The sequence below is a fragment of the Protobothrops mucrosquamatus genome, unplaced genomic scaffold (genome assembly GCF_001527695.2).
Source record: "Protobothrops mucrosquamatus isolate PMUCROS unplaced genomic scaffold, P.Mucros_1.0 scaffold45, whole genome shotgun sequence".
NCBI classification, from domain to species: Eukaryota; Metazoa; Chordata; class Lepidosauria; order Squamata; family Viperidae; genus Protobothrops; species Protobothrops mucrosquamatus.
The window spans coordinates 766,698-779,937 of NW_015386427.1; the positions used below are offsets into that span (position 1 = coordinate 766,698).

The following is a 13,240-nucleotide window of genomic DNA, read 5'->3' on the forward strand; positions in this document are numbered from 1 at the left end:
CCTGCCTCCAGAAGCGGTGAATGCTCCAACACTGGAAGTTTTTAAGAAGAGACTGGACAGCCATTTGTCCGAAATGGTATAGGGTTTCCTGCCTGAGCAGGGGGTTGGACTAGATGACTTTCAAGGTCCCTTCCAACTTTACTATTATTATTATTATTATTATTATTATTATTATTATTATTATTATTATTATTATTATCCTCTCCTCTCTCGCCCCTCCTCCTCCTTTTCTCTTCCGGGCACCTCCACCTTCCAGAAGCACCAATCAGCTGGAACCCAGTGCTGATCCTGGCGCTTCTGCTGAGCCCTGACAGCCCTGCAGTTCCAGCTGTCTCTTCCTTAGGCTTGTGCGGCGTTGCCGCCACTTCAGCTCATTCCTCTCCACCCCGCTATTTCTCTAGGATGGTCACGTACCATCTGCCAAGTGCCAAATTACCATCGGTAGTATGCATACCACTGGTTGAAAAGCCCTGGTCTAGACTACATTCAGATTGCAATCATATATTGTGCTAATTCAGCAACTTGTTGTTCCTTGTATAATGACTATAGATTTCTAAGCCACTTTGGCAAAAATTAATGAACATATAAATCCAAATACATACATCAATGGAAAATCATCCATTTATGCAAAATAAAGTCTCAGCTATAAGGCAGACTTTCAAAAGTGACAAAAAGTTTTTTTTAATACAGATTAAATGTTTACACAGCCATGTTGATCCATAAGAAATTAAAATTTGGAAAAAAACCAACCATAATAGGAAAACCTTTTTAAAGTAGAAATTGGAAGAGTGTTCTATTATTACTTTATGCACAAAGCCATTGGATATCTTTGGGCCAGTCTTAGTCCTAAGGAGAAAACAAAGGCAAAGCATTCTAAAAATGTTGGGTAGAAAACCACAGAGATTTTTCATATGGCATCTAGGAGTCAAGACTGACTCAATACACAAAGCATTTGTTTATTAAATTCTATATTTTTCTAAATGTTTTTAAAAAGTAACTTTTGATTTCATGACAGAATTCATACTTTATTTCCAAAATTCAAGTTCTTGGATCTTAAACTTAAACAATATTAACAAGGCTAAGAGCTAAATATGAGCCACAAATCCATGAGAAGCTTTAGCTGAGCAGAATACTGTCTATATCAGCATTTCCTAAGCATAATTTGTTCAAAAAGTGAATTTCATATTGGCTGGACGGGAAGTACAGTCAACAAATGTGGAAGGCAGTAAATGAAGGAAGCTGGGCTATATTAGGAGTAAGGACATTTTAAGGCAGCTCTTTGTATTTTAATCGGTTTTTATTTTAAAAATTAAGAATAAGATTTGCAGTTAATCCCTAATCTTAAGAATACAGAATTGTTGACACACCTGGCTCAATTTTTCAAGAAATCCAATTAACAGAAATATAGAGCTCTCAAAAAAAGAGGGGGACAGGGCCTCTACAAATAGAACTGAATTTGACTGTAAGTCAAAAATTAACTTACTACACTATCAAATGAACTTAGAGAGGGAGGAAATGAGGGAGGTTTTCAAAAGAAAATAATCATTTTTCTTGATTTCACTTCATCTTAGGCTTCAACGGGAATATAGCTGAGTACATAAAATCCACAAAAGAGGGTGTTAATCTGGCTAGAGAGTGCCTAACAGAGAGACTAAGGAGCCTTTTTGATAGCTCTGTTTCACAGATGAAAATAGGATAAGAGTAGATTGATTGCATCTTTGTTGTTAGTATAGATATGCCTCATTCAACTTATCTCTGAAACTAATATTTAAATACCAAGACTGCAGAAAATACAATTTCTTCACAAGAAAACAGAACCTCTCCATTTTAAGTTATTTTGATGTAATAGGTATATATTGGGAGCAATTCTCCTTTAAAGGAACTCTCTTTTCTCTTTAACTACATTCTCAATGATTAATGTACATGGTACTGTATTATATTACATCTTGCACCATCCTTAAATCTCACTACTGTCACAATGATAAAATAATTCAGTCCTGCTTCAAAAATGTGTCAGGAATCAAGAGTAGCACTGGGTAAATAAATAAATGAACAAACAAAAACAGCACAGTCAAATTCTATTTGAAGTAGAATGACAAGACATCAAATATTACTCATCTCTATTTCAATGTTTTAACAAAACAGATATGCTTTTCTAATCACTAGGCAGATGATGAATCATAAAAATGAAATAAATAACTCCAAGGTCAAGGCAAACGTAACTAGTCAGCAGCCGATGAAAAATAATTTTACCCTCTTTATCCTCATTTCTCCTTGATCCATTACTGTATGTTCCTCATTTATAAACTTTTCTGACCTTGGAGAGGAAAAAAAAGGGGGATAATGATAATTAACAAGTAGGTCGGAGACAATTCAGTCTGCAAATGAAGAAATCTTAAACAGAGCAATATTTTACAAATGTCACCTCTTTTCTTTTCATTTTAAAATTGATTTCAGCAAGAATTCTGATAGATCAATGACCTCAGAAATTTTAAGCAGGTAATACACACTAATCTTTTTTCACTATGACTACTTTTGCAAGTGGCAGAGAAAGCAATCCATTTCTACTTCATTTCCTGTTCAGGTGCAAACATTTTCCTTTTCTTTCAAAGCAGACTGTATAATGTTATTTGGTTAGCATTGTTAGATAAAGAAAATACTTCAATAATTATAAATTTAAAAATGGCTGAAAACATTCATACAGATGTAACTCAGTGAACAGTCCTATCACTTACATTTTATAATAATAATAATAATAATCTTTTAGTTAATCTTTTACAGCATTCTATTAGAGCAGAGGTCTCCAATCTGTGAGCTGTGGCTCACTACCAGGCTGTGGCCTCTTCACAACTGGGTGATGTGAGTGGCAGGCCAGCATGTACCGGAGCTCACAACCCCACTGACACAGGCAGCGTGCGCCAATGCTCACAGCCCCACTTGCATGAGTGGTGAACACGCGTATGTACCTACCCCTCACACAAAACCATCCCCTCTTTCCCCCTCTCCCCCGTGCTGGACTGCCAACTGGGAAAGGTTGGGAAATACTGTATTAGAGGGAGAAACAGAAGTTAGACTTCATTAATTTGCCAATTAAAACATTGAATGAGAAACGTAAAAAAAGGGTCCTGAGCTAGTCCATGCCCAATCCAAAATATTGCAGATCTTTTGATCCATATACAGAATGAAACATGACTACTTTGTACCAGGTGGGCTAAAATGTGACTGATCTGGAATAATTTATTGTGAGGGAGGGGCAGAAAGAAGTCAAGGCGTTATGAAAATTGAGGGATGACAGGCTGGAAAGATATATTAAGGATGGGAGGTACAATATTGGCAGGATATGTTGCACCGGAAATCTGTTTCTTAGTGTTGATTTCATTGCAGTAAAGAAGAGGGGTATACATTATGCACTGCAGCAACAGAAAGCAAGGAGGAAAGAAAAACTAAAATAATTTAGAACTTTCAGAAAGCTATATTTTATTCCAAGTTAAAAATATGTTTTCAATTTTACACATCCAGTATGAAACTTTGTTCTAATGCCAAACTAGCAGACATGAAATTTTATTTGATGAAATTAGGAGAATATTCAGGGGCTTGGAGCATTCAGAGGGCAGAAGTATAGTACTTGCCTGCAGCCATGTAGCTTTGGAGAAAGATGTAGCTATTTCAAAGAGTTGTAGACAGTAATATGTTTGCTTCCACTTATGCTACAAAGCAACTTTTCTGAATTATTCCTGAACTTTGTCCAGAGATTAACAGAATTCTTAACATGACTACCTAAGATTTTCAAATTCTTATTTTTCTTAATTGCATGTTCTCCTTTCCCCCCATTTGTCCTCTTTTCAACTTATCTGTGTAGTTCTTTTCTATTCAGATACCTAGTAACCTTAGATAAGGCCTTTCTAAAGTTGCACCCATTGTCAGAGATTCAACTAATTGCTGCTTGGAAGAAGGTTCTGGATTGAATTCCTGCACCTGGCAGAGAAGAGCAGATGGAGGGAAATAGTGCTCTCTTGGCCTCAAGAAAAACTACAGAAATACATTTATTTCACCAAACTTTTAAATGTAAGAAATTAATTTTATTTCCTAGAATAAACTGCCAAATGCTTTGGAAGGGTGGCTAGTAAGAAATCTAATTAATAAATAAATTGGTTTGGTTTGTTAACCTTTTTTGTCTTGTATTATAATAATCGCTAGCTGCCTTAAGTATTTACTTGAACAAAAATGGCCTGATTCATACTAAACAAAATGTAGGAAACAAAACGTGAGCACCAGGAGGTTGTAAAACAGTTAAAAGTTTTAATAAAACATTAACAACCTTTAAAAGAATATTAAAAAGGACCTAGCTTTCGTTGGATCCTACCAACATCGTCAGGGTAAAGAATAACTCAATGGGAGAAACCATTTATAGGCCAGCCAACACCTGCGCCTGGGCCCTAGATCTTGTGACGGGTCCTGGATAACCAATCGATGTATGCCCCTTATCACTCTCATTAACTATCTTTGCATTGACACTCACACCCCCATTCCTCCGTGTCCGTGCACCGTGAGGGCGCTTAGCCTCACCTGGCACACAAGTGCCCTCTAGTTGTCCCCTCTTCTGCTCCTTGTTCGCCCCCATCCAATCCGGCTCGGGCTGTAACCCAGCAGTCACGTCCCCACCCTCCATTTCGCCGATGCTAAGTGCGTGCGGGGGTGGGAGCTTCCACGCCTTGTCCGGACGATCTCCCTTGTTGTTTTCTCCCGTCCGGCTCCACCTGGCTCGCAACTCCAGAGTCGCCCTCCTATCCTCCATCTCATCCTGCGACAACTCTCGGACACACACAGCCACCTCCAGTCAAGGGAGTCCTGGGCTACCTTTCTTCCATACGCCTCCCAGCGGGGAAACCCCTTTTGGGCACGCCGGGTGGGTCGGGTGCGGTGGGGTCCGGATCGCCGTGTTAACCCGTCCTCGTTCTTATACCTCACCTCCCACGCTCCCCACGTGCGAGGTTGCGCTCCCGGTGTGTGGCTGCAAGGGTCCACATTGGTAAGTAGCCTCCTTAAGTAGCCTGCCACATTGGCCGTAAAAAGAGGGGAGCAATATTCTCAGATCTTCACCCATATGGCAGAGTCTGGGCATAGGTTTGGCTTTGATGCTGTGGAAGTGATTGCCAATGATGCCACCAAAAGTGGCAGGCTACTTAAGGAGGCCTGGTTGTCGCGCGAGGGGTCCATTAACCAGCATATAGACTTGCGCCCGGCATATTTAACGTTAAGGACGTGGGAGACATGCAAGCAGCCGACATGGACTAACCGCAATAGGAACTGCGACCCTGCCCCTCCTCCCCCACTCGGGAGAGACAATGCCCGAAAAAGGAATAGTGGCCTACGTGCCGATACCCCCCCGACTTTGGACGCTGGAGTGAGGCCGGTGCAGAGGTTAGAACCTACGAATATTAGGAGCTCGGTAGCTGTTGCACTGGATGCCACCCAGTGCCATGAGAGGAGTTTGGGGGAAGAAAAGGAGAGCGTGCGACTGGGGATGCGGCGCTGTTGCTGTTTGGAGAGTTGCGCCGACTCCACTGCTATGGGGGTCGCTATGACCGTAGACCCTTGCAGCCACACACCAGGAGCGCAACCTCGCACGTGGGGAACGTGGGAGGTGAGGTATAAGAACGAGGACGGGTTAACATGGCGATCCGGACCCCCACTGCACTCGACCCACCCGCCATGCCCAAAAGGGGTTTCCCCACTGGGAGGCGTATGGAAGAAAGGTAGCCCAGGACTCCCTCGACTGGAGGTGGCTGTGTGTGCCCGAGAGTTGTCGCAGGATGAGATGGAGGATAGGAGGGCGACTCTGGAGTTGCGAGCCAGGTGTGCCCGAGAGTTGTCGCAGGATGAGATGGAGGATAGGAGGGCGACTCTGGAGTTGCGAGCCAGGTGGAGCCGGACAAAAGAAAACAACAAGGGAGATCGTCCGGACGAGGCGTGGAAGCTCCCACCCCCGCACGCACTTGGCATCGGTGAAATGGAGGGTGGGGACATGACTGCTGGGTTACAGCCCGAGCCGGATTGGATGGGGGTGAACAAGGAGCAGAAGAGGGGACAACTAGAGGGCACTTGTGTGCCAGGTGTGACTAAGCGCCCTCACGGTGCACGGACACGGAGGAATGGGGATGTGAGTGTCAATGCAAGGATAGTTAATGAGAGTGATGAGGGGCATACATCGATTGGTTATCCAGGACCCGTCACGAGATCTAGGGCCCGGGCGCAGGTGTTGGCTGGCCTATAAATGGTTTCTTCCATTGAGTTATTCTTTACCCTGACGATGTTGGTAGGATCCAAGTGAAAGCTAGGTCCTTTTTAATATTCTTTTAAAGGTTTTTAATGTTTTATTAAAACTTTTAACTGTTTTACAACCTCCTGGTGCTCACGTTTTGTTTCCTACTATGGATATACCCAGGAGTCACTCGTTTGTCTTCAGTGTTATTTTTAAATAAAATGTATATATAATTATATAATAAATATGAAGATAAACTATGCACACATAAAATAAATCTGCAGGCCAAAAATTAAATCACAATCCGTAAAAAATATTTTTCTACAGTTTTTAATATATAGTTTTTTATTATCTACTAAAGCATGGGTTTCAAATTTTCAGGCTCTTTTAAAAACAAAGTCCTGGAATCCCTGATCAAGAGGATAGAATTTCTGAATGTCAGCTGACCAGCTCCACCACTTTTGCTACAGCTTAGAAAAAAAAAATCCTACAATCCAAGCAATTATGATAGGAATGAAGAGTTGAATATGTTGCAATTTTTTTCTGAGCTCTATACACAGAGAAATTTTTAAATTATTTTAAAACTTTTCTTAGGAAAAAAAAGAAACCTCCAAAGAGATCGGGGGAGGGGTGAAATCTCTGTGAGAGGCTAAAGTAAAAAAATACCCCATTGCAACAATTGTTCAAAAGTCGTTCAAATAAAGGTAGTATAATCAGGGCTTTTTTTCTCATAGAATGCCCAGAACGGAGTTCCAGCACCTTTTTTGGATGGAACCTTGTAGGGTAGACAAGGCGGGTTGTATGACGTGTGTGAGTTCCGGCACCTTTTTTTTTTTTTTTATACAAAAAAAGCACTGAGTATAATATACAGTAAAACTGTCAGTGTATGCTAACTTAGTCGCAATAAAATTATTGTATTGTTTGGCTCTTCCTTTCCCCATAGACTGCTACCAGTTATATGGATCAAGAATTCATAAACACTTAACTACAGATCATTATTTTTCATAAACTGGTGACTATTATTACTTTAAAGTAAGCCAGCATGAAATGATGAATTATGTAACTGGCTTGTGTTACACTAAACTAATTCTCAATTAGTGCCAAAAATAAATTGTGATAAACTCGAAATGAACATTTCCAAAATGTTCCTAGCCACATGGCAGAAGCAAAAGTATGGAGAAGTTTACAAGCCCAGAATGAAGCTAAATTCTTTCCTATACTATAGCATTAATCATGACTTAGCTATACATTTAAATGTGTTATTTTTATTACTACAGATAAATATGGCTATCTCAATATTTTATCATTTATCAAACTTAACTTATTTTTAAAGCAATATATCTTCTTATCAGTATGCATTTCATAATAAACTTAGGTTAATGTAAAGCCTTGAACAAATACATTTCTGCAATGAACAGCATTAATACAAATACATTTGGGTATAATTAATGACCAGAAAAAATATCCACTAACACGCGGTTTATTGAGCATTAATTCTAAGAAACTATCCAACAACTGGGCTTGAAAATATTCATAAAATGAAAGCAGATATATTAAGTTTCTGAATTGCATTTATTGATAACTTTTATGATTGTCAAGGAGAAAACTCACCTTACTAAGTGCAGAACGACAATATTTTCCATTTAGTTCAGCTACTTCCTCCAATCAGAAAATTTAAGCAAAACGTTGGCTTCTTTAGAGATTCTTGGCTAATAGCACTACATGGTATCAAACCAACAGAATTATGAAATAGTCATGGAAACATATGAAAAGACTAATCACATGTTTTTTAAATATAATTTAAAATCTCTTGCTGAGGTCAAAAATGAATTATTTCACAGGATTTGATTTCATACTGTATTTAAAATATAATTATATTCATTTTCTCATACTATTTTTCACTTTTGCTGCTCATTATAACCTATTTTATGAAATACTAAAAAAAGCTAACTAGTGAATTATTTTTATGATGAAAATATCCAGCATAGCTAAAATTATAAGTAACAAGGAAAAAAATAATGTTTCTGATTATAAACAAAAATGTGATTTGCTGTATTCCTGAATGAACATCATAGGCAGACTCCTTGAAAGCCAAAGCAGTGTACTCTGCAGGAAAAAAGTAATATTTTGACCTGAAATATTGAAAATACAATAATTTATGAGCATTTCAAACTACACTACACAAATTGGAAAATGTATAGGCAATTTAAAATGTTCATTCAACCATGAAAATGTCCAAAACTGGTCATTAGTAAAAACAGTTAATTTATTTAATACTCTTAGAGCAATCCATACAAGACATTGAATTTTTTTACTACTATGACAGCATAACTCTATCAAGTCTCTGATCCTGCTGCTAGGAATTTCTTCTTCAAATGACCATCGTCCTACTGAATTCCAGAGCCACTACTTTACCTAGTTATAAAATTATATATTTGATATTCAGGTTTTGCTGATCATTTAATAACAAATTTCCATCTTGATATATTATTCTGTAGCCTTTTCTTAAATTTCCTCAGTATTTTTTTAAATAGCAAAATACGTTAGTGCAAATATAACATTATCCAATTATTAATCATTGTTAATACGGTATCTGTAAATCATTGTACACTGCAACAAGCAAAGAGTTGGGACTTTTGAAACTGAAGCTGTTCTTAAATCCAACAGTGTAGTTTAAATGTTGCTAATAGCATCACTGTTCCTCACATATCTTTTTAATATCCTCTCAAAGTATTCTGAAAACTTACCTCCATTACCTCAGAAAAGAGAGGAGAGAAACACTTCACATCTCCTGAATAACAGTTGGGATTATCACACAGCTGTTCTAAGGCTTATAATTTATAATACACTCCCCTTTTGTCTTTCCTATTTCTTGGTGTTACTAAAGGCTATCAACAATCCTTCTATATCTTTTTTTTATATCACTCTAAACATTTTATGGATCTCAGCAGTCCCTCATAATCCAGTACCAGCTTTTAGCACAGATTTATCTCTTCCAATCACATCCTTAAATAAGTAAATCAAAATGTCTTCCTGCCTTTGGTTAGTCAAAAGTTGTTCTGATATAAGAAGCCCCAACAGAGTGAATAAGAAACTACCATCTATTTGAATATACTATTTTTCATATTTCAAACTACCAAATTTCTATAGCCCTTTGGATTTTCATCTGTTTGTTTTATATCATTTTTATTTTTCAGATTATATCTTATAGTGAACTTCTTTCAAAAATATTATTTACAATGGACTAGAACTAATATTGCTAACAAAAAGCATTCCCACTCAATGTAAGACTTTTTCCAATTTATAACAAAAGAACATTGCATGACAGCAGTATCAGTATTCTGTTACACAACTTCTTTAAGAGACACAGTATTTTCGTTATGCAAAATACTGCATACTATCATAAATCCCAATGCATTGTGGTACTCCATGGTAAGAAGTCTTCTATTAATTCCTCTGCCAAATTCTTAGAACTTTTTCTTCCCCAGTGACAATCCTTTCCATCCAAGCCAGTGTTCCTATTAAATAAAGTAATTCTGCAAGCTAGAGTTATTTGGAAAGAAGTTCTGTAATGTTTAGCTTATCTAATTCACAAGAGAAAAATATTTGACTGCATTGCACTGAAGCTTATCATAAATATACTAATTTGCCATTCTTAAATAAATTTGATTGGTAATTCCACCTTTAATTTACTTGGAGAGGAAAACACACACCACCGATGTGCTACTAAGTGAAACAAAATTGAGAGCACAAGCACACAAAGCATCAAATAATCCAATTTCTGAAGCCATACAAACTCAGTTCTGGAAACAATCACCCAACTCACTGTCACTTCCATAACATTTTTTTATGCGTGATCCTTGTCACATACATTACTGATTTGCTCCTGAGTTCTTTTCAGTCTTTGCAATTCGGGTGTGTCAGTAACAATGCTGAAACCTCTTCCTTTGCTTTCTTCAAAATCTCGCTTGTACTTGACCTATAAATAAGAAAAAGAGAGACAGGGCAAGACATTATAAACTGACTTCTTTGCTTCAAGGTAATTTTAAGTATGAATACAGTGAAAAAATTGCAAGAGTTTTAATCAACAAACACCTTCAATTTTCATCATGCAGAGGTAGTTATTTCAAAATTATAACCAACAGCAAGGTGGATGGTTTCAATTCTCCTGCGCAAGCTGCACTGGCTGCCGGTGGCCTTCCGGGTGCGCTTCAAGGTGTTAGTAACAACTTTTAAAGCGCTCCATGGCAATGGACCTAGGTATTTGCAAGACCGCCTCCTACCAAACACCTCCCTTCGACCAGTCCGCTCCCACAGAGAGGGCCTTCTTAGAGTGCTGTCGGCCAGACAATGCCGGCTGGCGACCCCCAGGGGGAGAGCCTTCTCTGTGGCAGCTCCTGCCCTCTCGAATGACCTACCCCCCGACCTACGTACAGTTGCGGACCTGCGCCTTTTTCGCCGAGCCCTGAAGGCCCATCTATTCCGTGCGGCCGGCCTGGCGTAATTTGGATTGTGTTTCAGTGGGGGGGTTTGTATGGGTGTGTTTTTAGAACAGGCCTATTATTCAATTCGATTTTAAAACAAAAACTATTTATTTATTCGTGGTTTTTAGTATCGCCTGTTCACTGCCCTGAGTCCCGCAAGGGAGATAGGGCGGTATATAAATTTAATTAATAAATAAATAAATAAATAAATTACAGTTGCAATGAGTACACCGATTGAAGACCTGAAAGATCACATTTCTTCATCTTCAAGAAAATTGATCTATCAGGTTGCTAAAAATTGACATCAATTTTTTTAAAAAATCTGCCAAAGAGATTATATTGTATAAAATAAGTGGAAATAACTCCTGACAGTATTTTCCACTCTTCTTATTCCTTTTTAAATATCCCATATTCACAATTTTGGAGAACTGACTGAAGAGGAAGTATAATGGCAGTAATGGAGAAGAGGAAAACAGAAAATGAAGAAGTCCCAAAAGATCTAAAAGTATAAAACCTGAATACCAAAGGCTTTGCATGACAAGGGGAGCAACTGAAATGTCCGCCACACCAGAACAGCCTAGCCAATACCATCCAACATCTTGAGTGAGGCCCAGACACTGGCAGCAGAAGGAAATCCCAAGTGTGTCTCAGGAACTTGCACAATTGGTCATCAACAACCAAGAGAAGACAGGCAAGTTCAGAACAGTCCAGCAGCACTGCTAAATCTTTTCCAAAAGAGCTTGGACATTAACATTGGAAAGGTTAGGTGCCAAAGAAAAAAATAGTCCAAAACATGGGTGCTAATAGAGCTTTATGGAAAGTACCTCTAAAGTACCTCATATTAGTAAAAGCCTTCCAAAGAAGGCCTGTGTCAAGTGAACAATTCAGATGGACTTAGGCTGACAAGCAATGGTAAGGCAAGGTGAGTTGGAGGAGGGTTGGCATTAGCCTGAAAACCTGGAGAAAGACAAGGTTAAACAAAAACTAACTAAAGCAAAATATTGTATACAATGGGGTAAAAAGTGTGTATATGGAATGGAGATCTACAAAGTAATATTATAAATTAGATAGAATATAATATAAGATAGAGAAAAATAAAAATTAGAGAATTTCTAGAAATAAGGAAAATAAAGTTTAAGCCTTCCGCTTGCGAAGAAAACTTTCTCATATTTTTCTCATAATAATCCCAACTGAAGAAAATTGTTTTGCCTCTAGGCTGATTCTGTCCTTTTTCCCCCCCAAATAGGACTTTTGCAGAGTCTCTTGCTCTCTTGTTCCCCAATGGTGCTCGGGCTAGAAAAGGTTGTCAATTACTGTCCAGCTAAATGCAAAAAGAAATAAATGACTGAGAGTACTGTGTTGTTGAGCAAAATGATATCAATGAAATAAATCAAGAGAGATCTATAATACATATATGCATCCATATTAATATCAATGCTTGTCTGAGCAAGAATAAACAAATTCAGTAAAGGAAATAATCCATGGTAAGAGCAGAAAGGAACTTTTGGAGAAATCTAATGTAAGTTAGACTTCTTTTTTTCTCTGCATTCCAATATTATTTGGATACTATTTACAAACAGATTGACTTTTTATCAGTTCTTCCTCTCTTCTCACAGACTGATAGTTAGAAGAAGAACACATTTGGTGTTAGATTTACACTAAGTGCTATCGCTTTTTATCAACCATCTGGTGTCAGTGAACTCCTGGTGAGGAGCATTGAAACTAAAAGACACCAAAACTCTATTATTTTGTTTTAAAGAAGGCAAAAGAAAATGCAATCATCAAAATGAAAAGAAACGTGAAACAACAGAGATTGACAGAAAAGGGGGGTGATGTTTCTTACATTTATGAGACTAAAATGACAGAATTTTAGTTCATGATTTAATAAAATTTAGATTTTAGATATAAAGAAATTTGCAACTAAAAAGAAAAAATAACCAATTTTAAATCAAACATTCATTCTCTTAAAGAAATAGTAATACCAAAATAAAAGAAATGATATGATTTATTATTTGACACAATTGACACAACCTAATCATATCACTTCCATGGTGACATCATGCACCATATATGAAGCATCCAATTTATTTATTTAAAGATTTTATGTATTAATACATAATTCTAGACATCTAGCAATCTATTAGAGAGAGAGAGAGAGAGAGAGAGAGAGAGAGAGAGAGAGAGAGAGAGAGAGAGAGAGAGAGAGCTCCATAAACATGGTTAAAATAATCCCCCAAAAGAAAAGTGAGATAGCACATAACAAATTAACAGAACACACACAGACAAACTCTGCACCAAGTGGAAGATCAAACAGGTTCCTGGCAAACCTAGCAGAAAACTTTGTCTCCCAAAAAGTAGAGAAGGGAACTAGGGGATTAGCCATTTTGGATCTAATTCTCACTAACAGAGATGAAATGATAGAAGGTGTTGAAGCCATAGGAACCCTGGGAGGAAGTGATCATGCAATATTGGAATTCAACATTATGGAAGCACA

The 13,240-nt window shown here is 37.9% G+C and overlaps 1 protein-coding gene across 1 annotated transcript in view; it reads right to left on the reverse strand.

The window, feature by feature from the left end:
- Positions 1-13,240, reverse strand: part of LOC107283629 (LIM zinc-binding domain-containing Nebulette) — a 193,098-nt gene that overhangs the window by 96,826 nt on the left and 83,032 nt on the right. Inside the window, exon 4 of the mRNA XM_015811556.1 lies at positions 10,134-10,241. Coding sequence (XP_015667042.1) covers positions 10,134-10,241 — 108 coding nt within the window. The remainder of the gene's footprint in view (positions 1-10,133; positions 10,242-13,240) is intronic.